This window comes from Sceloporus occidentalis, unplaced genomic scaffold, assembly GCF_023333645.1.
Source record: "Sceloporus occidentalis isolate IW3139 unplaced genomic scaffold, rSceOcc1.0.p SCAF_17, whole genome shotgun sequence".
NCBI lineage: Eukaryota > Metazoa > Chordata > Lepidosauria > Squamata > Phrynosomatidae > Sceloporus > Sceloporus occidentalis.
The window spans coordinates 16,342,892-16,363,879 of record NW_028316997.1 but is presented as its reverse complement, the minus strand read 5'-3'; the positions used below and the strand labels follow the sequence as shown (position 1 = coordinate 16,363,879).

Below are 20,988 nucleotides of genomic sequence, written 5' to 3'. Positions count from 1 at the left end.
GAAAGAAATCCAGTTATTATGCTACTTAATGTAAAACCAACAGAGGGCAGCATTCTGTCCGAACATATATTAGCCATATGTGGCAGTGTGCTCATTTGCATTTATTCAAATAAAATATATTCCCATGATCCTTTCGTGTAATGGTTTAATACAAAAAAACCCCCAAAATAAATAGAAAAAAAGAGTTTGCAAGTTTGACAGAATTAATGTCTGCGAGTGCGGACATTTAACTGTTGCAGCGGTGAGACCAGCGGATCATGGGGATATATTTTATTTAAATAATTAATAGATGAAAATGAACACACTGCCACATATGGCTAATATATCTTCGGACAGAATGCTGCCCTCTGTTGGTTTTACTCTGAGTAGCATAATATTCTGCCCGAGAATATATTAGCTATATATGGTAGTGAGCTCATTGGTCCCCAGCAGGAGGCCCCCTGCTGGCGACCAATAGAGTTGCAGCAGAGCTGCTGCGGTACGCGTTAACCCTGTATTAACCCCTTAACCGGAAAAAACGAAGAAAAAACGAATATTCGCCCGAAGAGAAGACAGGAACGGGCGAATATTCGCGGAATACGAAGATTTTTTTTTTGACGAAGACGAGCACGAAGACGAACACGAAGAGCCCCCTGGTGCCCAAGTCTAGTTCAAACCAAAGGATGTGTTTCTGGAAAAAAACAAGGGATGTGGCATTGCCCAAGAAAGCAAAGAGGAAAAAGATCAGAAGGTCGACAATTTGTGTGGTCTTAACTGAAACCAATATGGAACAAGTAATATAGAGCAGGGGCGTCCAACATGCGGCCCGCGTGAGATCGGCAGCCAGGATCATAAGATCCCTGCTGCTTACTTGTGGGAGGGTCTATTCACTGCTCCAGTCCTGCTTCCTCTGTGTGGAGAACGAGGGAGGCCGCGCCCCCTGCTGAAGTCTGTGAGCGGCATCGAGAGCTGTAGAGCAGGTAAGGGGGTGGGGTAGGTTGTGTGAATGAGTATGTCTGATTGAGGGAATGAATCTGTGAATGAATGAATTTGTGTGTGTGTGATAGCATGGATGTGTAAGTGCTGGAACCTAGGCATGATGGGACTGTGATTGCTGTTAGCAATCACACTCCTATCATGCCAAGTCAGCCAGTACATGCTGAAACTTGGCTAGCTGCCCCCCTTGTGTATTGAGGCTGCCAGCAGTATGGGGCCTGCACTCACAGCTACCCTGTACCAGCATGTATTGGCTGACTTGGGATGATAGGAGTGTGATTGCTAACAGCTAACAGCAATCACAGTCTCATCATGCCTAGGTTGCCTGGGTATAAAAAGAGTGTGTTTGCTGTTAGCAATCACACTCCTATCATGCCAAGTCATATTGTTGATTTTTTTTGTCCAATTGTGGTGTGTTACTTTTAATAAAAGTGTGGTTAACACTAAAATTGGACAAAAAATACAATGCCCAGCCAACCAGTACATGCTGGAATCTGGGTATGCCTGAGATTGCTGTTAATCATAATATATAATTTTTTTGTACAATTTTGGTGTGTAACTTACTTTTATTAAAAGTGTGTGGGGGGGCACTTTCATTTTCGGCTAAGTGAACCCTGAATTTTTGGTTTTGGTCCAGAATTTTCATTTTAGTGCATCCCTAAAATAAATAGAACTATTTTATTTTTACTTATCCAGAATCCTGAATTTGTAGGCCCAGAAATCCCAGAAATCAGTGAGAGGAAAAGTAAAGGTTTTGTGTCATTTACTTTATTTTAATCTGCATATTTTATTAAAGGCCATATTTTCTCTCAGCGAAAAATTAGTGCCGCCCGCGCACGTATACAATTCTGATGAAGTGGCCCACTGCAGAAAAAACTTGGACACCCCTGATATAGAGGAAATTAAGACAAAGAGGGTCTAAGACAAGGACAACACATCCAGGAAACCAGAATTATTAACCAACTTATGGACAGTTTTTGGAGAAAGCTCTTGATGGAAGAAAGAAGAGGGAACCATAACAAGAGCAATTAAAAAAGTACAAAAAAACAACAAATGAAACCGTATTCAGTACCTTATGACATTAGGAAATACATTTTTATTCATTATATTTTTTTGTATTTCTCTGAGATTTTATGAAGCATTTTCAAAGTCTAATGTATAATTCAAATTATGTATATTTAAATACACACATTAAATGCAATTACATTGAAAAAAATAAATTAAATAAGCATTGTTAGCGCTGCTAAATAAGGTGTGTAAAAATAAGTATAATTAGAATGTATTTAGTATTTATACTTAACAACTAGATCATAAAAACAGCCATAGCAAATGACATGCGCTATACCTTCATTTCTTTCACTTGGCTTGAGACAAGAAGAGCCACCATTTTTACTTCCAATTTGTATGTAAAACTGGACCAGTCTGTTAAGAAAAACAGCCATTTTAAAATGAATAACTATATACAATACAACATATAAAAAAATGAACACAACAAGAAAGAAATCCTTCAAGATTTTAAGTGCTATTTTAATAATAAAATAATAATAATAATAATTCAAATGCCTATGGTAAAGCCACTGGGCAATTAGTTAGGCTAGACCATTCAGGCAGATGGCACTTATAGATATAAGTTCTACCAAAGTGGTCTCACACCCTAGATGAAACACTTGATTTAAATATCATGGTTTAGTAGTCTGCCTTTAAAGGCTATATGTCAGCTTAACACTTTACATATACGTGCACACATAAAGTTAATTAAATATATTTCCATTTCAATTACATAGTAATATTAAAGAAGGACTGTTAATAGGTTTTGGAAATGAGCAATGTTATTTTTTTTTTCTTTTCAGTTTCTCTATGTGCTAGTAGCTGGTTTACTGTGTCTTGAAGTATCTCTCCCCGATTGTAAACTGCGTTTACCTATAATAACATACCTAAGGCAAGAAATTATGTTTTTCTAGCTAGGCACATGAACATTTCAAAAATAACCAAAAGACACTATAATGTTGTCTGATTCATTTCCAGAGACAGAGGGATAGACTTTCATGTGCTAATAAAACTTTTATTGACCTTGTGAATGGAAACTAAATTCTGGGCAAACAGGAAAAATCCACAACTCTGCTGACACCTTTTGTTCTGTAAATGTTTTCGAAGATTCTCCTTACGTTTTTCTGAACTTGTTTCCATAAAGAGCATCTTTTATTCAAGCTACTAGCACAGACAGTAACAATAACTTTCTTTTGTTCCAAACGTTTGTTTTAACGTGCCACACCGCATTCACCTGGTATTAGTTGTGTCCAAAGCGGCCGTCCTTGCCTCTCTTTTTCCAGGCCCATTAAAATAAAGATATTTGCCATCGCTCAACACTCCGCAGCCAGTCCCCACCTGGCCTCCAGAGATTTTATACCACAGGTGGTTAAGTTTGCCTTCAAATCTGTCAAACATTTCACTTGGGTTAGGCCTGTTTGAGACGCATGTTCCATGTTCAGCTAAAACAGAAATATATAGAAATCTCTGAATGTGCTGCGGGAACATCATGGCAGGATGACAGGCCAAGTGTAGAACATTCTTTGAACACTAACCGAGATGGTTATCTTCACATTTAGATTTCAACATAGATTAAATTTGGCTGACATTCAATGACATATGACAAATGACTTATTGAGTACCTGTTGTCATTTTATACACTATGATAAAAACAGAATACTGGGAGATCCCCCTAGTTAAGGAGCTATGGTTATGTTCCGAAACAATATATTCTGTACTGTAGTGTTAAAGTGTTGCATTTTTTTAAAATATGTATGGTGCATTATAAAGCAAATCTCTGCTAAGATACGTATGTATGATCACGTGGTCTTCTTTGAGCTTCACAACTCGTGTATCTAGTACCTATTAAGCATGTCTGTATAACAGTCCAAAACATAATGTTGTCAAGTTGGGGATAAACATCAGAAATAAATTCCCTCCATTGTACTAAAGTATAACTGCTTGTATTCATCATAATACATGTTATAAAGCATATATTTACAGGTGACATTAATGTTCTAAATATTCATATTTATTATTATTTCTATCATATTCCTTAGTGCTGTGCAATGCATACTTTTCCTCATTCCTTCTAATGAACCTTCTAAACTTTTGTTTCTCCATATTCAAATTGTTATGTGATGTACTACTTATTATGCCATGCTTGCCCACTGTACAGTGCTTCAAATACAATGGAGCTATATAAATCAATAAATTATAAACAACAATGTGTTAATTGATGAAATGATTGGTAGGTGTCACGGACCCAGCGGTTAGACCTCCCGGTCAGCAACCGCAGCTGCCGCGAAGAAAGGGGAGACCTCCCGCTTCGGACCAGCAGCAGCAACCGCCGCGAAGAAGGGGGAGACCCCCCGCCCCTGCACGGCAGCCCCAGCCGCAACTGCCGCGAGGAAGAGGGAGACCCCCTGCCCCCGCACGGCAGTCCCAGCCACAGCCACCGCGCAGAAGAGGAAGACCTCCCTCATCTACCCAGCAGCCGCAGCCACCACGGAGAAGGGGGAGACCTCCCGCTTCCACACAGCAGCCGCAGCCGCCGCGAGGAAGAGGGAGACCACCTACCTGCACGAGATCCTCCCGGCAGCTGCAGCCGGGAGACGCGTCCTTCTCTGGAGTCCGGACTCGCTCTTCTGTACGCCACCCAGTGGCGCCGGCAGGTACTACCCCAACCTATATGGGAAGATTACGGAATCGCCAACCACAAGATGGCCACGCAGGAAGTGACGTAACGGCACTTTGAAAATTTGGCGGGAAATCTCCAATTAGTGCCTAACTTCCTGTGCCTATTTAAAAGACTTCAGAACTCTGAGACTTTGCCTTCTGATGGTCGTCTATGCCCTGTGCTAGCACCCAGATAGCATTTACCTGCTTGATTCCTGTATTTGACCTCGGCTTGTTCCTTGACTATGCTGATCTCTGGTATCCTGACCTCGGCTTGTTCCTTGACTATCCTGCTCTCCGGTATCCTGACCTCGGCTCTCTGGACCATCCCTGCCAGTCCTACCTGACTACGGAGTCTCCTCTGTACGCTGTGTCGTGACAGAATCAGAAGGCCATCATGAGACCCGCTTCGGTAGGACAAGGGTCCACTGAGGCTCGACTTGACGAGATGGATCATCGTCTGGATCAATTTGCTCAAGCTCTTCAGACCTTGCTTCAGCGTACTGATCCTACACAACAGGCACCTCAACCTGTGGCGGCTCCTACTCCACCGCCGTTACCAGTAGCCACGGTTCCTGCTCACCTGCCTTCACCCCAACGTTACGATGGTGATCCAGCAACCTGTCGGGGTTTTTTGAATCAGTGTGAGATACACTTTGAACTGTCTCCTTATGCCTTTCCCACTGAACGTGCCAAGGTGGGATACGTCATTTCACTCCTCACGGATAAAGCCTTGGCATGGGCTTCACCGCTTTGGGAGAGGAACGTCTCTACAGTGCGCTCCTATGCTGAATTTGTTTCCAGTCTACGTGCTGCGTTCGATACTCCGGGTAGAAGGGCCACCGCTTCTAATTCGCTCTTTACTATTCGTCAGGGGTCCCGTCCGCTTCTGGAGTATGCTATAGAGTTCCGGACCCTGATGGGAGAGGTGAACTGGACTAATGAGGCATTAGTGGCCGCCTTCCTGAATGGACTTTCTGAGACCCTCAAGGACGAGACTGCTGCCAGAGACTTGCCCACGGAACTAGACTCCGTGATTTCGTATGTTTCCCAGATTGATCTGCGTCTCCGCCAAAGACAAGCTCAACGTGAGAGTCTGAGGTTATGTGACAAGGGTGGGAGATCTACTACACGCTTCTCGCCTCAGTTTTCTTCTGCCGCACCCTCAAACGAACCGTCTGAGGAACCCATGCAGTTGGGAGCCACTCGGGTCTCCGAACGAGAGAGGAACAGGCGGAGACGGGAGGGATTATGCTTTTACTGCGGACTCTCGGGTCACTTCATCGGACACTGTCCTAGCAAGCCGGGAAACGCCCGCACCTTGGTAGGCCAGGGGAACCTACCATAGGTGTGGTGAATTATTCCCCTAACGTGTTCACCACCCGCATGACTGTTCCGGTCCGTCTGGTCTGGGAGGCTGGATCCGTTGACACTGAGGCTTTCCTGGATTCCGGCGCTGCCGGCAACTTTATTGATTCGGTGTTTTGTGAGCAGCAACGCATTCCCACCCTATCCCTGCCCGTACCGCTAGCTGTTGAGGCTATTGATGGCAGACCGCTTCGTCCTGACCAGATTTCTCGCTCTACAGCTCCACTCAACCTTGCCGTCGGGATCGTACACAAGGAACGATTACAACTTCTCGTCATCCGCTCACCCTCCATTCCCATTATATTGGGATTTCCGTGGTTACAAGTACATAATCCTGCTATTGATTGGACTACGACTCAGATCACGGCCTGGAGTGCGTCCTGTAAAGCACATTGCCTCACCCCTCTTAAGCATGCCACGGTTACAGCTTCTTCGAGGGAGACCTCCTCTCTGCCTGCACAGTACCGGGATTTCGCAGACGTCTTCGATAAGAAGGAGGCTGAGAAGCTACCACCACACAGGCCTTATGACTGCCCGATTGACTTGCTTCCTGGGACCATGCCACCCCGGGGGCGGGTTTACCCACTCTCCATTCCGGAGACCCAAGCTATGGAATCATATATAGAGGAGAATCTTCGCCGAGGATTTATCCGCCGGTCTGTCTCCCCGGCGGGCGCAGGTTTCTTCTTCGTGAAAAAGAAGAACGGGGAGCTTCGTCCTTGCATTGATTATCGTGGTCTAAACAAGATCACCAGGCGTAACACGTACCCTATTCCTCTAATCTCTGAACTTTTCGATAGGCTACGTGGGGCCACTATTTACACCAAGCTGGATCTCCGGGGTGCGTACAATCTCGTCCGGATCCGTGCGGACGACGAATGGAAGACTGCCTTCAATACTCGTTCAGGACATTACGAATATACTGTTTGCGAACTATTACAGACGCTTTATCCGTGACTACTCCAAGGTTGCGGCTCCTTTAACGTCCCTTACTAAGAAAGGGGCTAACACCCTGGAGTGGTCTCCTGAGGCCATTTCCGCTTTTTCTCGGCTCAAGACTAAATTTACCACCGCTCCTGTGTTGCGTCATCCTGATCCTCGGTTGCCATTTGTTCTGGAGGTCGATGCATCTGAAGCCGGAGTCGGGGCTGTCCTGTCCCAGAGAGTCTCATACAGTGGTCCTCTCCATCCGTGCGGATTCTTCTCCAGGAGATTCTCCCCGGCAGAGAGGAACTATGATGTGGGGAAGAAGGAGCTGCTGCCTGTAATCCTGGCACTGGAGGAGTGGCGTCATCTTCTGGAGGGTGTTCAGATTCCTACGTTGATTCTAACGGACCACAAGAACCTTCAGTACATAGAGAATGCCAAGTGCCTAAATCCCCGACAGGCCAGGTGGGCTTTGTTTCTATCCCGATTTTCCTTTGTATTGACTTATCGTCCGGGTTCCAAGAACGTTAAGGCTGACGCCCTCTCCCGGATACATGTGCTTCCCGAGGAGGAGGGTCGTGCGCCGGAGCCCATTATACCTACTACCAAGGTTCTCGCTGCTCTACACCTTCGTTGCCGGACTCCCTTGCTTGACCGCATTTCTGGTTTACAAGCCCAAGCTCCAGCTTCGTTGCCGGTTGGGAAACTTTTTGTTCCTGCTAACCTCCGTACCCACGTGCTTCGTCTGTCCCATGGCTCCAGAACTGCAGGCCACCCTGGGCTAGCACGTACCAAGGACCTCGTGTCCAGGACATTTTGGTGGCCAGAATGGAGCAGGGACACTGCCCTGTTTGTCCGCTCCTGCCTCAAGTGTGCTGCCAACAAGTCTTCTAGAAATCTCCCTGCTGGGCTGCTCCATCCATTACCTCGTCCTTCAAGGCCCTGGACTCACCTTGCCATGGACTTTATCGTGGAATTACCCAACTCCAAGGGATATACTGTCATCCTCATGATCGTCGATCGCTTTTCTAAGATGGCGCATATGATACCCTTGAGGAGACTGCCCACGGCTTCGGTGTTGGCTGACTTATTCATGCGGGAGATCGTCCGCCTCCATGGAGTCCCTACTGAGATTGTCTCCGACCGTGGCACTCAGTTTATTGCACGTTTTTGGCGCGAGTTCACTAGAGCCTTGGGTGTCACCCTGGCCTTTTCCTCCGCATACCACCCACAGTCCAACGGCGCAACAGAGAGGGCTAACCAGCACCTCGAACAGTACCTGCGCATATTCATTAACCATCATCAGGACGATTGGGTTGACCTGTTGCCATTGGCTGAATTTGCTCGCAACAATGCGGTACAAGAGTCCACTGGAGAATCCGCCTTCTATTGTGTGTATGGTCTTCACCCACAACCCTTTCCTGGCGCCTTCCCTACTTCCACTGATCCAGTACTGGAGGAGCGGTTGACGACTATCCAGTCTACGTGGGCTTCGGTGCGGAGGGCTCTGGAATTGGCTGGTGAGCGACAGGAACTCCAAGCCAACAAACGGCGTTCTAGGAATCCTGCCTATTCTCCTGGGGACAGAGTGTGGTTGTCTACGAGGTACCTGCGACTCAGAGTACCCAGCATGAAGCTGGCACCACGTTTTATCGGTCCTTTCTCGATTGTCCGCCGGGTGAACCCTGTCGCCTATGAACTCTCTCTGCCTAGGACACTCCGTATTCCTCGAGTCTTCCATGTCTCCCTATTAAAGCCGCTGGTTTGCAACCGCTTTTCGACCAGATCCTCTGTTTCGGAGACTTCGGCCACAGATATTTCGGGACGTACTCCTCAAGCTATCCTGAGGTCTCGCAGGCAACAAGGGAGTCTCCAATATCTGGTTCATTGGAGGGGACTTGGCCCAGAGGATCGTTCCTGGGTACCGGAGGCTCGATTTCATGCTCCTCACCTTGTGCGTGCATTCCTGGCTAGAGGGCGGAGTTGCTCTAACAGGGGCCGCCCTGAGGTCGCCCCTTTGAGGAGGGGTACTGTCACGGCCCCAGCGGTTAGACCTCCCGGTCAGCAACCGCAGCAGCCGCGAGGTAGGGGGAGACCCCCCCGCTTCGGTCCGGCGGCCGCAGCTGCCGCGAAGAAAGGGGAGACCTCCCGCTTCGGACCAGCAGCAACCGCCGCGAAGAAGGGGGAGACCCCCCGCCCCTGCACGGCAGCCCCAGCCGCAACTGCCGCGAGGAAGAGGGAGACCCCCTGCCCCCGCACGGCAGTCCCAGCCACAGCCACCGCGCAGAAGAGGAAGACCTCCCTCATCTACCCAGCAGCCGCAGCCACCACGGAGAAGGGGGAAACCTCCCGCTTCTACACAGCAGCCGCAGCCGCCGCGAGGAAGAGGGAGACCACCTACCTGCACGAGATCCTCCCGGCAGCTGCAGCCGGGAGACGCGTCCTTCTCTGGAGTCCGGACTCGCTCTTCTGTACGCCACCCAGTGGCGCCGGCAGGTACTACCCCAACCTATTTGGGAAGATTACGGAATCGCCAACCACAAGATGGCCACGCAGGAAGTGACGTAACGGCACTTTGAAAATTTGGCGGGAAATCTCCAATTAGTGCCTAACTTCCTGTGCCTATTTAAAAGACTTCAGAACTCTGAGACTTTGCCTTCTGATGGTCGTCTATGCCCTGTGCTAGCACCCAGATAGCGTTTACCTGCTTGATTCCTGTATTTGACCTCGGCTTGTTCCTTGACTATCCTGATCTCTGGTATCCTGACCTCGGCTTGTTCCTTGACTATCCTGCTCTCCGGTATCCTGACCTCGGCTCTCTGGACCATCCCTGCCAGTCCTACCTGACTACCGAGTCTCCTCTGTACGCTGTGTCGTGACAGTAGGCAAATGTCTATAAGCATCATAAACTTTTGTGTGTAACATATCAATGAGATAATATGTGTCCCGGGATATACAACCAAGAAATCTGCGTGTGTATGAATGTGAATTTTCAATTTTATATCTTGGAGCAATCAAAACCATTCAGAACAAATGCAAAATAAATAAATTCCCTTTAAGATGTTTTAATGTAATATTTTTTTTTTTTCTAGCGCACACGCAAGGTCTTTGTCCCAAATAGCAGGCGCGTTAATACTGACATTAGGGACACAGATTAACTTGTTATATTTACTGATTATAATGAAGCATTGATTAGCTTCTAATCTAAATCACTAAGGAAATGTATAGCGCATTGTTGTTTTTACACAGATATAAAAAACCCACAAATTTATACACTGCTTATTATTCAGCTATAGATGATTTCAAAGTAAAGCATACATAATGAATTATACATAGATGTTGGTTTAAGGAAAAACAATATAAAAAAAACCTGTAATGTTGCACAGAAGAACTGTCACAACATATGTTCAGCTCTGGTCACGTGACTTCCCAAGAGTCCATCCCTATGTAGGTCTCTAAATCCTTTTGAAGAAGCATCAACATTTTTAAGTTTATATATCACTCACCTTGATGAATTCTTTTTAATTACATTTCTAATTATCTAACCCAACATGATGAAAATTGCAACAAAAAAGGTAGTGGAATTGTAAGGTATTAAGGTATTAGTTATTTAAATAGCCCTGACTTTGATGTGGGAAACTGTTTGCCAATCACAAGCTTACAGACATATTTTATTAGACAGATTATATTATTTAGTATAAACTACATCAATAATTATTTACAACAGGCATATATTTTAGTTATCCCAAATTATCAATAAAAATATTGTAATGGATACCATGCCTACAGCTATTTTAAACCCTACGCTCATCCTCTACAGCCTACTCTGTTTTCAAAATCTATCTGGTTCTTGCTTTTCAGCGCCGCTCCAATAGTGGTCAGCAGTGCCAATCTTAGTACCAAGTGAGATAGGCAGCTGCCAACCAGGAAGGCACCTACACTCACTCACCCCCCAATGCGTAGTAGGTGCAGAAGAAGCCTCCACAATGCATGACAGATGTGAATGAGAGCTCTTTGTCTATATCGGCAAGTTAAGATCGGAAAATCTTGCCTGGGGTACTATATGGGTGAGGACAATCCCTTTTTGCAGAGTTCCTTATCCAACATCCCCCAAACAGTGAATGAGTGAGCCTTAAAGAGACATATGATCAAATAACTATTTGTGTTCATGAGAAGAGATCTCGAGAACCTGGGAGCAGGGATCTACTGGTCTAAATTTTACATATATTGGGGTTCATTACATGGAAACATTTCATCTCGCACACAGGTTTGTATTACAATGGGCTAACTCTGCTTATCATGAAATTAGTTTTGAGGTGGCCTTTTTTATGGATTGCTAACTGTTAAAATAAATTTTTTCAATTACCAAAATCCCCTATACACTAGAGTTAAACTTTTTCAGTAACTCAAGTAAGTGGAAAAACAGTGCTACCATAATGGAACATACAATTATTGATCTAGGTTCTATTGATGTAGGACTCATCTAAAGGGAAACCTGTATTTACCTGTATATCCCCGATCACAAAAGCAAACTCCAGAAACACAATCACCATGGCCGTTACAGTAGCTGGGACATGGTTCTGATATATATACTCCATCAAGGCCAAAAGCAGGAACATTTTTATGAGAGTTAGTCTCCTGTATCCAGCGGAATCTTGTCTTACTGCAATAAAATGTTATTTTGTTTTTTTTTAGAATAAACCATGGATCATACATGTGACTTTAACACATTAAATAACCTAATGCACAAATAACTTGCTTTGTTATATGGAACAGACAATTAGTTTAAGGGCATACCCCGTCCAACACACACTATCATACTAATAGTTTTAGAATTTAGTTTCATTATATCCTCTAGTGGTTTCCTATGAAGTTTGCTGGTGAGAGTATTCCTACATAACTGTTTCTTCATGGTTACTGTCTCCAAAATCAGCCTTTTCTTTAATGTAAACACTACTCACTTGTCCTGCCCACGCTTGCCTTTGTTCAACTCATATATGAACGGCATTCTATGTTTTAAACATTTTTTAAGACCTGCTTAGAAAACCTTTAAATTTTTCGGGATACAGGGCTCCAATAATTTTAGATGCCTCGGAGTGCCTAAAATGTAGATCAAACCACACCTTAACATAAAATATGTATACAGTTAAAGGCTTTGACAGAGTACTTGACATACAAAACCCGTCAGGCAGCATTGATTCAGAATGTTCTGGTGCTCACTATGAAACTGGTGCTTCTATGTCACGTGACTTATAATAATAGTTTATAAATTGAGTTTGTTAAATTGAACCAGTTTTCATTTGGGTTTCCACGTGGAGACTGGTGTTGGCGTTTGATTATTTATACAGCCACAGCTTGAACTTGTTCTTGGTAGTTACTGTCACTTGTGTTTTTCAGTTAGTAATACAATATATTTTATGGCATTTTTAGCAGTCTGAGTTTATGCATACAGTCTTCTGCCACATTTAGTTGTTAACTGCTGCGACTTTCACAGAACTGCTCCAGAAACAAGCTGCTGACGCTCTAGAGACGTGATAGTATTCTGTTACAAAAGGTACAAACAAGTCAATCATTTGCTTTCCTTTCCCTGGAAAGAGGGAAAACTGTTAGACAGATGTCCTTGCTGTGCTGGAGCTTCTCACCGTCTGGTCCATTGTCGTGCCAAAAAAGTGGATATTTCAGTCTCAACAAACCCTGTCTATCATAACTGATAAAATATGTTAACCAAAGATTTTGGTCATACATGATTACGCTGCCTTTATAAACGTAATACACAAAATATTATGGGTTCTTATGTAGGGAATGGTGAAATAGATATAACACTTTTTTAAAATTAAGCTGTGAATCTCACAAAGGCTTTTTTCAAACAGTTGGTTTACCAGTTATATATTGTATGTATTCTAAGTCCCCAAAATTGTATTTTTATTTATTTTTTTACGTTAGAGTCCATTTCCATGGATTCAATGCATTTTAATGGATCTAATTGTTTGGTTGGCATCACTGGTTACATTGGTAGCAAGCAGCCATATTAGATTCCTGTTCATTTCACTTCAATTTACTCAAAGAAAAGCTGTGAGGCATCATTCTTTACTGGAGACACTCCCCATTGTTAAGTAAATTTATATTCACGTGTATGAAAGTAGCCATGTAGGCAATGTTCAATTTTGAGTCTATAGTACCCTACACCTAAATATCGTACTTTGCAGTTTTACACTAACTTTATTAGTTTTGTGCTTCCTCACATAGTTACCTCCACTGGTTGAAGTAATTTTCATTCTAATTACTGTCATTTACAATTTGAACTACTCAATCTGTTAAAATATATACAGCTATATCTCATTAGAGAATTAATAATAATAATAATAATAATAATAACGCCCTACCTAGAAGCCAGTGATCTTGGAATGACAATGGTTATTCTTGTCCAGTCTTCATAGTCTCCGATGTAGTAAGTGGTGGGCTCACATAGCTCCCCAGCACCTCCTTCATAGTCTTTGATGGCCTGTGATGCAGGAGAGCAACCACCGCTCACCAAGGACCAAGACAAGCCAGCGTCATGTGAGTACTGCAGGAGGACTGGGGTTGTATTGCTGAACACATTGGTGCAACCTACAATCAGCTGAATCAAAGAAACACAGGACCAGTCAACTTTGTGATGTCTACATGCTATATAAAAATTGTATTATATATAGCATACATACATACATACACACATACAAACATACATGCACAAATAGAGAAACAACCAGATCCTTGAACCCCAGAATATACAAATCTAACAACTTGGTAGTTCTATTAGATGACTTTTATCATGTTAGTAAATTGCAAACACTATATACATTAACGTGTTTAGTGAGGAATGTGATTATGAAACACTTTTATATATTGCCTTGGCAATGTATGTGTATGATATATTCATATAGATGAGACTTGATTGAAAACAAAATATTAATTGTTAACATACATATTGTGCAAATAGAAGGCAAAAAACAAAACTTCAAAATTGTTCATAAAGCTTGAAGTAGAACATATAATGCCAACACAAATATATATTTTGATATAATTTTTACACATGTATGACTGAATCTATAACATTTTAAGATCAAAGCAAAGCAATGTTTCCATGTGAATGTGCTAATTCTGCATCTAAAAATTATACTGTAAAAATGTTCCAAAATAATTTTCCCAAAATATAAGACACAAAGCAATTAAAACGTGGTTAGTCTCATTCTTCGGGTTAATAGAAGATTCCTAATAACAGGAAATATCAGTACTGAATCATTGAACTTCTGTGCTGTCAGTCAGCATTATTCTCATTAGTCACACGGTTCAGAATGCTGCCAACAGCAGTTATGAAATATACATATTTTGCATAGTCACAGAAAAAAAAATTTATTTTAAGAAAAACACCTAGTGTTCAGCTCCAAAGCAACATGTTTGACCCATTTTCTAACGATGGATCTGCTTCAGTTAAGGATTACAATGTTGATCCATGATGATAAAGGTACTTAGGCATCTCCAGGAGCCTTGTGAGCCATTATACACGTTCCTGCGATGTCACAAGTTACACACAGAAATGTGTCAATGTGAAAGGTGTTGATGACGGTGAAAAATATTTTTTGTAACACTTTGGGATCGTGAGCACCAATTAGCATGTTAACCCTTTGTATAGTTCTGATTAGGGGCTTTATAACAGGTAAAATTAAGAACGGGTTTCTCAATGCTCCTGGCTACTTTAGCTTGCCCATCATCTGTTTTACCGGTTTATGGAGACTTTGTTATATCTCAGTGTTCTCACAGGTAATTTTTATAATTTACCCTTCAACTCAACTTCAAATACTATCAGAATCCTGCAAACAAAGGCACAAGTTTGCATTCAATTCCTAGGTATTTTCTCATCTAATACCCGGTCATTTGCAGGGTTATAATTCGCACAGTTATAGCACTTGGTTAACTGAACTTTACATGGAAAAATGTTAGCTTGCAAGTTCTCTATGAACGCTGCTGTCAAAATTGATGTTTTCAGAGCTTTCTAGCACAATAGTGGGATAATATGGCAGTTGAAGAACTATAATTCTCGTGTGTTGGCAGTTAGGAGTCCTCCATACCCGTTATTACAGCTCGATATAGCAAAAGATTTGTACACTGTGTAGATACCAAACATTACTGATTATTTCCAGGTAATGTCCTATATTTAGAACTGTGGAAATCATCTTTGAAGACTTCTCTGTAAACATCTGATCTCTTTAATAATTCCACATGTAAATTATTCATCATTTGTATTCACCAATTATGTAAGGGCCATGTAGTGGTGACTATCTCATTAAATTTACATTGCCGTCTACCCTCGGAAATTCACAAATGGGAATTCATTATAAACTAAATGAAAATTTGATCAGGGTTGAGAAACAACAGCTTGTCAAACCAAATAAAGCAACATTTTAGAGTCACATTGAAGTGTGGTTCTAGCAAAGAGATCAAAGACAAAATAAATAAGTACATACTTATTGAAACAATTATAAACCATTGTTACATATTACTAGCGCTGATTTCTATAAACAATATCCTGTTCACCTGATTTTGGTCTATCACTCAGTGGTTTGTAAGCTTAGGTTCCCCTTTTCCATCATGGCCCATGTACATCACATGCATACCACCACAGAAAGTGTACCTTGAACTGCAAAACATATCCAGGCTTTAAGGTGAGGTCCCGGGTCACTGCAAAGCGATCCCCATCTGATTTTCCAAATATCATGGCAGATGGAGTAAGAGAGCAGAAACTTTCATTTTTAATCATCCCTTCATTAGCCAGCATTAGCCACACACTCAACTGGTTCATTGGATAGTCAAAAGCAGGTTTCTCATAGAAGTTCTGTAAGGAAGTAAACATCTTTGTGAAACTCAATCCTTCATAAAAAGTTATATCACCAGATGACTTGGTAAACAGCAGTTAAGACAAAAATAATTCACTTACACCCAGAAGACAAGTGAAGACAAGTTAATTTCTTTTTTTTATTTAGGATAAATGGATGTCAGTAACTATACTAAAACATGTTATCTGTAGATACAATACCAACAGATTTCCCTTAAGCTTTACCTGTGGCAGTGTTGGGTAGGTAACAGGTATAACCTGCTTTTGGTTTTCTGATAAAATGATGACATCATCAACAGCCCACTGATCATAACCTTCCCCTGAGAACACTGGCTGCCACCAGCGGAACCTTGTGCACGGTGTCCTTGCAGCATTGGGTAGTTCAAGATACACAAACCTGGAGGCACAAAGATCATATTTTTATGTTTAACACATTGGAACTAAGATTCAAGGACTAAGCTATAAATCACACTGCTACACACAATGCTTCTCCATTATTTTGCACTTAAATCAAGAAGAAAGGTCTAGTAGCAACTCAATTACAGGGTTACAAGTAACATGTGGACAGGTTACACCTTGTTTCCCAAAATATAGATCAGCCTATACAAACCATTGTCCCCTTTATATGTTAGTAACTGAGGCCTCCTCCCTAGATAAATACCGGTATTAGAAAAGATCTGCTTGATCAATTCTCACAAGGTAGACATTGAACTTACTTAGGTGTACTGAAGTCAGAAAAGTACATTTCCGCCATCAAATGCCAGTTGATCCCTCCATTGTTACTGTACTGAAGTAATACACCTTCTTCTCGGCTGTCTGGCTTATTACAGGAAGAACTGTCTCCACCAATTTGGATATAAAATTGAATGAAATCTACCCACGTAGTGTCCATGTCCCAACTAACAAGTTGTCTTCTTCCATCCTTTAAAGACATGTCAAAAGAAAAAGAAATCGGTGAAATGCATTGGTGACACTCTGTATTAAAGAATGGAATTTGCCATCGACAGCAAGTGGCAGGAAATCAAGGTACAATTACACTGGTGGAATCATAAGGACAATATATTATAAACATTGTGCCTAGGTATTACAGATATCTGATATGTTTCCATGTATGTTAGGGATGCTAAAATAGATATAAAGCAATGTAAACCAGTATTATACCACTGCCAGATAATATGATGGTTTGATGTTTTAAATAGTCATATTTATGGTTTTGGACATCCAATTTTCTTCACAGTGAAATGGCATAAAATGAACTTGTCTTCCTGGAAGCCAACGGTTGCATTTATGCATGCCTGTGCCAAAGGCAATATAAACTAGTTACATCTTATCCTTATCTATCCTCTAATGCAACCTGATATAAATATGCTAAGGTTCATGATGTCAATGATTTTAAAAAACTCGACTTTGTCAACACAAGTTATTAACAGTTTAATATATGTTTCAAGACGTGATATACACTACTGTTAGAAAGTTTGGGGTCCTTGTTTTTTTAAAGAAACACAAATGCTGTCCATTAAAATAAAATGCATAAGAAATACAGTTGTTAATGTTGTAATTGACTACTGCACCTGGAAACCTGTTTTTAATGGCTAACTGATGATTAGAAAAACTCTTTTGCAATTATGTTAGCACAGCTACAAATTCCATGACCCCAAAGTGGTGAAAAACATGAAGTAGTAAAGGTACTTGGTTAGTTGCTAAACACTGAAGTACCGCTACTACAGAAACAGAAAGCCGAAAGCAATATTGTTTTGTTATATTGTATTTTAATGTATTAATCATTTTGTACTTTATAGGAGGGAGATACCTTACTATAATTATGAATTTCTACATTTACTTGACAAGTAATGCAAATGTAATGTTTTGGAATTTGTCACTTGGGGCTGTTTAGCTCATTGTCACCAATGGTCAGAGCTGTAGCACATGCTGTGGTCATTTTCATACCTTGTAGAAATACAGAGATGATCCTGATGAAATGACCCCACATCCTTGTTCGGGTTTAACAATCTCTCCTCCAACCACTTCCTGCCAGTCGGTTTCCCAGCCATTCAAGCCTTCAAAGTCTGATATTACAGTCGATGGAAGGGATGTTTCAGGGAGACACTGCGAGCCTTGGTATCCGGTATCACACCTAAATAAACCAAAGTACATACGGAAGGTCAAAGCTACATATCTTTGTAAATATTACAAATCCAAAACGTGTATTTTAAACTAAATAATGTGAGGGATGCTTTACCTGCAGCTACAGTACTTCATTGGTACACAAACATGTATCAAAAGTTACTACCATGTTGGTGGCCATCATTTATATGGTTTCTTAATGGGTAGATTTATTCTTCACTTGCATAATTAGCAAAATGCTACAGGAAAACTAAAAACGTAACAATTAGTTTAAGCTTTAGGCTTTATGCCAAGGGTAAAATTGGATTACAATTCCCATTATTCCTAGTGATGAGATGTAGTGAGAGTTGAAACAGGAGAATCTGGTCACCATCGCTGATGGAATTCATAACAGACTAATGCAGTAAATGAAGAAAATAAAAACAGAACACAATAACATGAATGTATTCTGCTTACCGGCAAGTGCCATGATCACACCAGCCATGACCGCTGCACATGTTTGGACATTGTTGTCCAATGTAAATATTGTCTAAAGCCCACTCATCTTCTGATGTGTAATATCGCTGGCTCCAGCGGAAACGCGTCGCACTAGACCTTTAAAAAATAATCAGAGTAAGGAACAATAATAAGCATTAACAACTTAAAAGGAAATATGCCAACATTAATTATAATTACTTTTCCTTTCCACATAAAATCCAATTTACCATAAATAAACTACAGTGATATTCTTAAAACAGCAGATGTTCTCTATAAAATGGTTAAAACTGTATTACATGACTATAGGACTTACTTGGGCTCCTAGTGCATAAAGAGTTATAGTTTTTTTTGCATGCGGTTATTTTACTAAATTGCCAATTTCATGTTTAATCTCGCAGTCGTGGCCCAATTTCAATATCTGCCTATCTCAGCCTTTAAAACTTTGTTATATTACTTGCAGGAGTGCAACATACATATTTTGCTTGACCAAAGTTTTGGACATATATCTTAAGATTTATGTATGTTGGACAAGTAATGTGTGCTGAATATGTAGCATTTGCTCATCATTGCTTTAATAATCATTTAAATGTGTTTCTGTCCTGGAAATTAAGTGGTGATTTTGAGAACAAAATATAGTTTTGCATAAATGCCTACAATTGGTTAATTAGATTTACTTAATTACATGAAATGGCTTATTCTAACATTAGGTGTTGATTTGCCTGTGAAGTCACAAGTTGACAACTGCATCGTTCCAAGCTTTCGTGTAAATTTCTCCTTATGCGAATTCATTAATTTACGAGGCAATCATTAAAACAGATTATACTGTTCTTTCACACAACCTTCTCTTTCTTAGCTTAATGCTAGATATAACCTGACTCTCCCATATTTGCTATTTATAATAAAACAAATTTCTGATGTGGTCAGGGAAAAAATAATCAAATAAGAAGATTCCTTCAATAACCCATCCCAACAAATAACTAGTACATTGGACAACAAGTACTGATATTTAGCAGACCTTTACCTAAATGAGTGGGTCAAAACATCTACTTTGTAAATATTAAAAGTAACTAATTGACTACAGGTAATGGCCTGGGTTGGGACTCAAAAGAATGCCAGACAAAGAAATGGAGTTAAGAAAAAAAGAAAATATATGCATTCATTCGTTTTGAATTCAGTATCCTGCTGTGAGCAAGGAACTGTTTCATCACATTAGCTATGGTGTTAGAAAGTTGTTGCAGCATCTTAGACACAATTTACCAATTTCCTTGCATCAAGTATTCTTTTTCACAAGTCTTCACTCTGTTAGTGAGAAGCGCCTTATAGAACACATGGTCATACTTATTTCTGGGTGAGATAGGCAGTGTTGGAAAAATCCCTGTCTTATGGGGAAGACAGCAGAGGGTAGACAATGGTGTCTTTAAGAAATTGGGCCTCCAGAATTGGCTTTTTATATACAATGCCGCATATGGGCATGTATATTGGCTCAGCCAGAAGGCATAAGCTCCAGAAGGTGCCAGCCCCGTGCTGGCCTAAAGTCAGTCCTGATTGGAGACTATCTGTGCTTACATTGATTTTTTTTGTTTACAAGGTGTGATTGCCAAATGTGTTTTTGGACTCATTCAACATTAACCCCTACTTCACTGATGCAGCATATATAAGCCAGACAGCTAAACAGCACATTTTCGTATGATTAAATATTAATAACAACATCTAGAATGAAAAACTAATTTTTACCCGGTCTTATCATCATGTCAAGTGAATAAATGACTTGTTTTATAACTATCTTATTGCATTCCTTGTGTTTTGAGTTCTTACCAGGTTTTTTGTGGCAAAGGCAAAGTTATCCTTCTCCAGTGAGTGAATTCACTTGAATGGTAAATACTAGATGATGTGAACTCCTGGCAGCTTGGCATGCTTGGAAGACATTCCTAATGAGAATGGGATTTCAAAATTACATCACAACCACAAAAATACAGCCTGATATGATGCAGAAGGCTCAAGACCAACAAATCACTTCCTAGACATACAGATTACAGATAAATGAAGGAAATTAGTAGAAATCTCTGTATTAAACCACAACAAGCAAAATTGAAATTTTCTATATGAGCACAATTAATGTGTGTTAAAATATAGAAATGGCTTGAATAGAAAGTTTCCAGGCTCAATTTATACAGGTGAAACATTTTAAAATTAACCCTTAGCATCATTGGTGGACAATGTATGCAGTGAGGTCTGCACGGACAAAGCGTATAAGCTGCAGTATGGTTTGTGTTTAATAGGGCACTGATATGCACCCTGTTCTTTACCATAAATGTGTAGTGTTAACAAGTCCACATTTCTCATGCTATATTGAGGTTTTAAAAGTAAATGAACAAGAAAGTAAAAGCCAACAAGTTTAAAAATAAACATTTTTACAGCAAGGAAGTATGCATATGGCTATTAGTTTAAAGTGTTTAGCCGTCAGTAAATAAGAGGTATGCTATTCAGCAACTTAAATTAAATAATAACAATATTTTACATTCTGAGTAGTCTGTCAACCA

At 41.1% G+C, this 20,988-nt stretch overlaps 1 protein-coding gene across 1 annotated transcript in view; it reads right to left on the bottom strand.

Annotated features, from left to right (window-relative positions):
• LOC149302902 (reelin-like) overlaps positions 1-20,988 on the bottom strand; it is a 172,798-nt gene that overhangs the window by 44,241 nt on the left and 107,569 nt on the right. Inside the window, exons 25-34 of the mRNA XM_089482100.1 lie at positions 20,264-20,376; positions 18,428-18,565; positions 17,795-17,981; positions 16,564-16,769; positions 16,073-16,244; positions 15,647-15,847; positions 13,359-13,594; positions 11,481-11,638; positions 3,257-3,464; positions 2,321-2,397 (exon numbers count right to left, since the gene is read on the bottom strand). Of these exons, the coding sequence (XP_089338226.1) occupies positions 2,321-2,397; positions 3,257-3,464; positions 11,481-11,638; positions 13,359-13,594; positions 15,647-15,847; positions 16,073-16,244; positions 16,564-16,769; positions 17,795-17,981; positions 18,428-18,565; positions 20,264-20,376 (1,696 nt within the window). The remainder of the gene's footprint in view (positions 1-2,320; positions 2,398-3,256; positions 3,465-11,480; positions 11,639-13,358; positions 13,595-15,646; positions 15,848-16,072; positions 16,245-16,563; positions 16,770-17,794; positions 17,982-18,427; positions 18,566-20,263; positions 20,377-20,988) is intronic.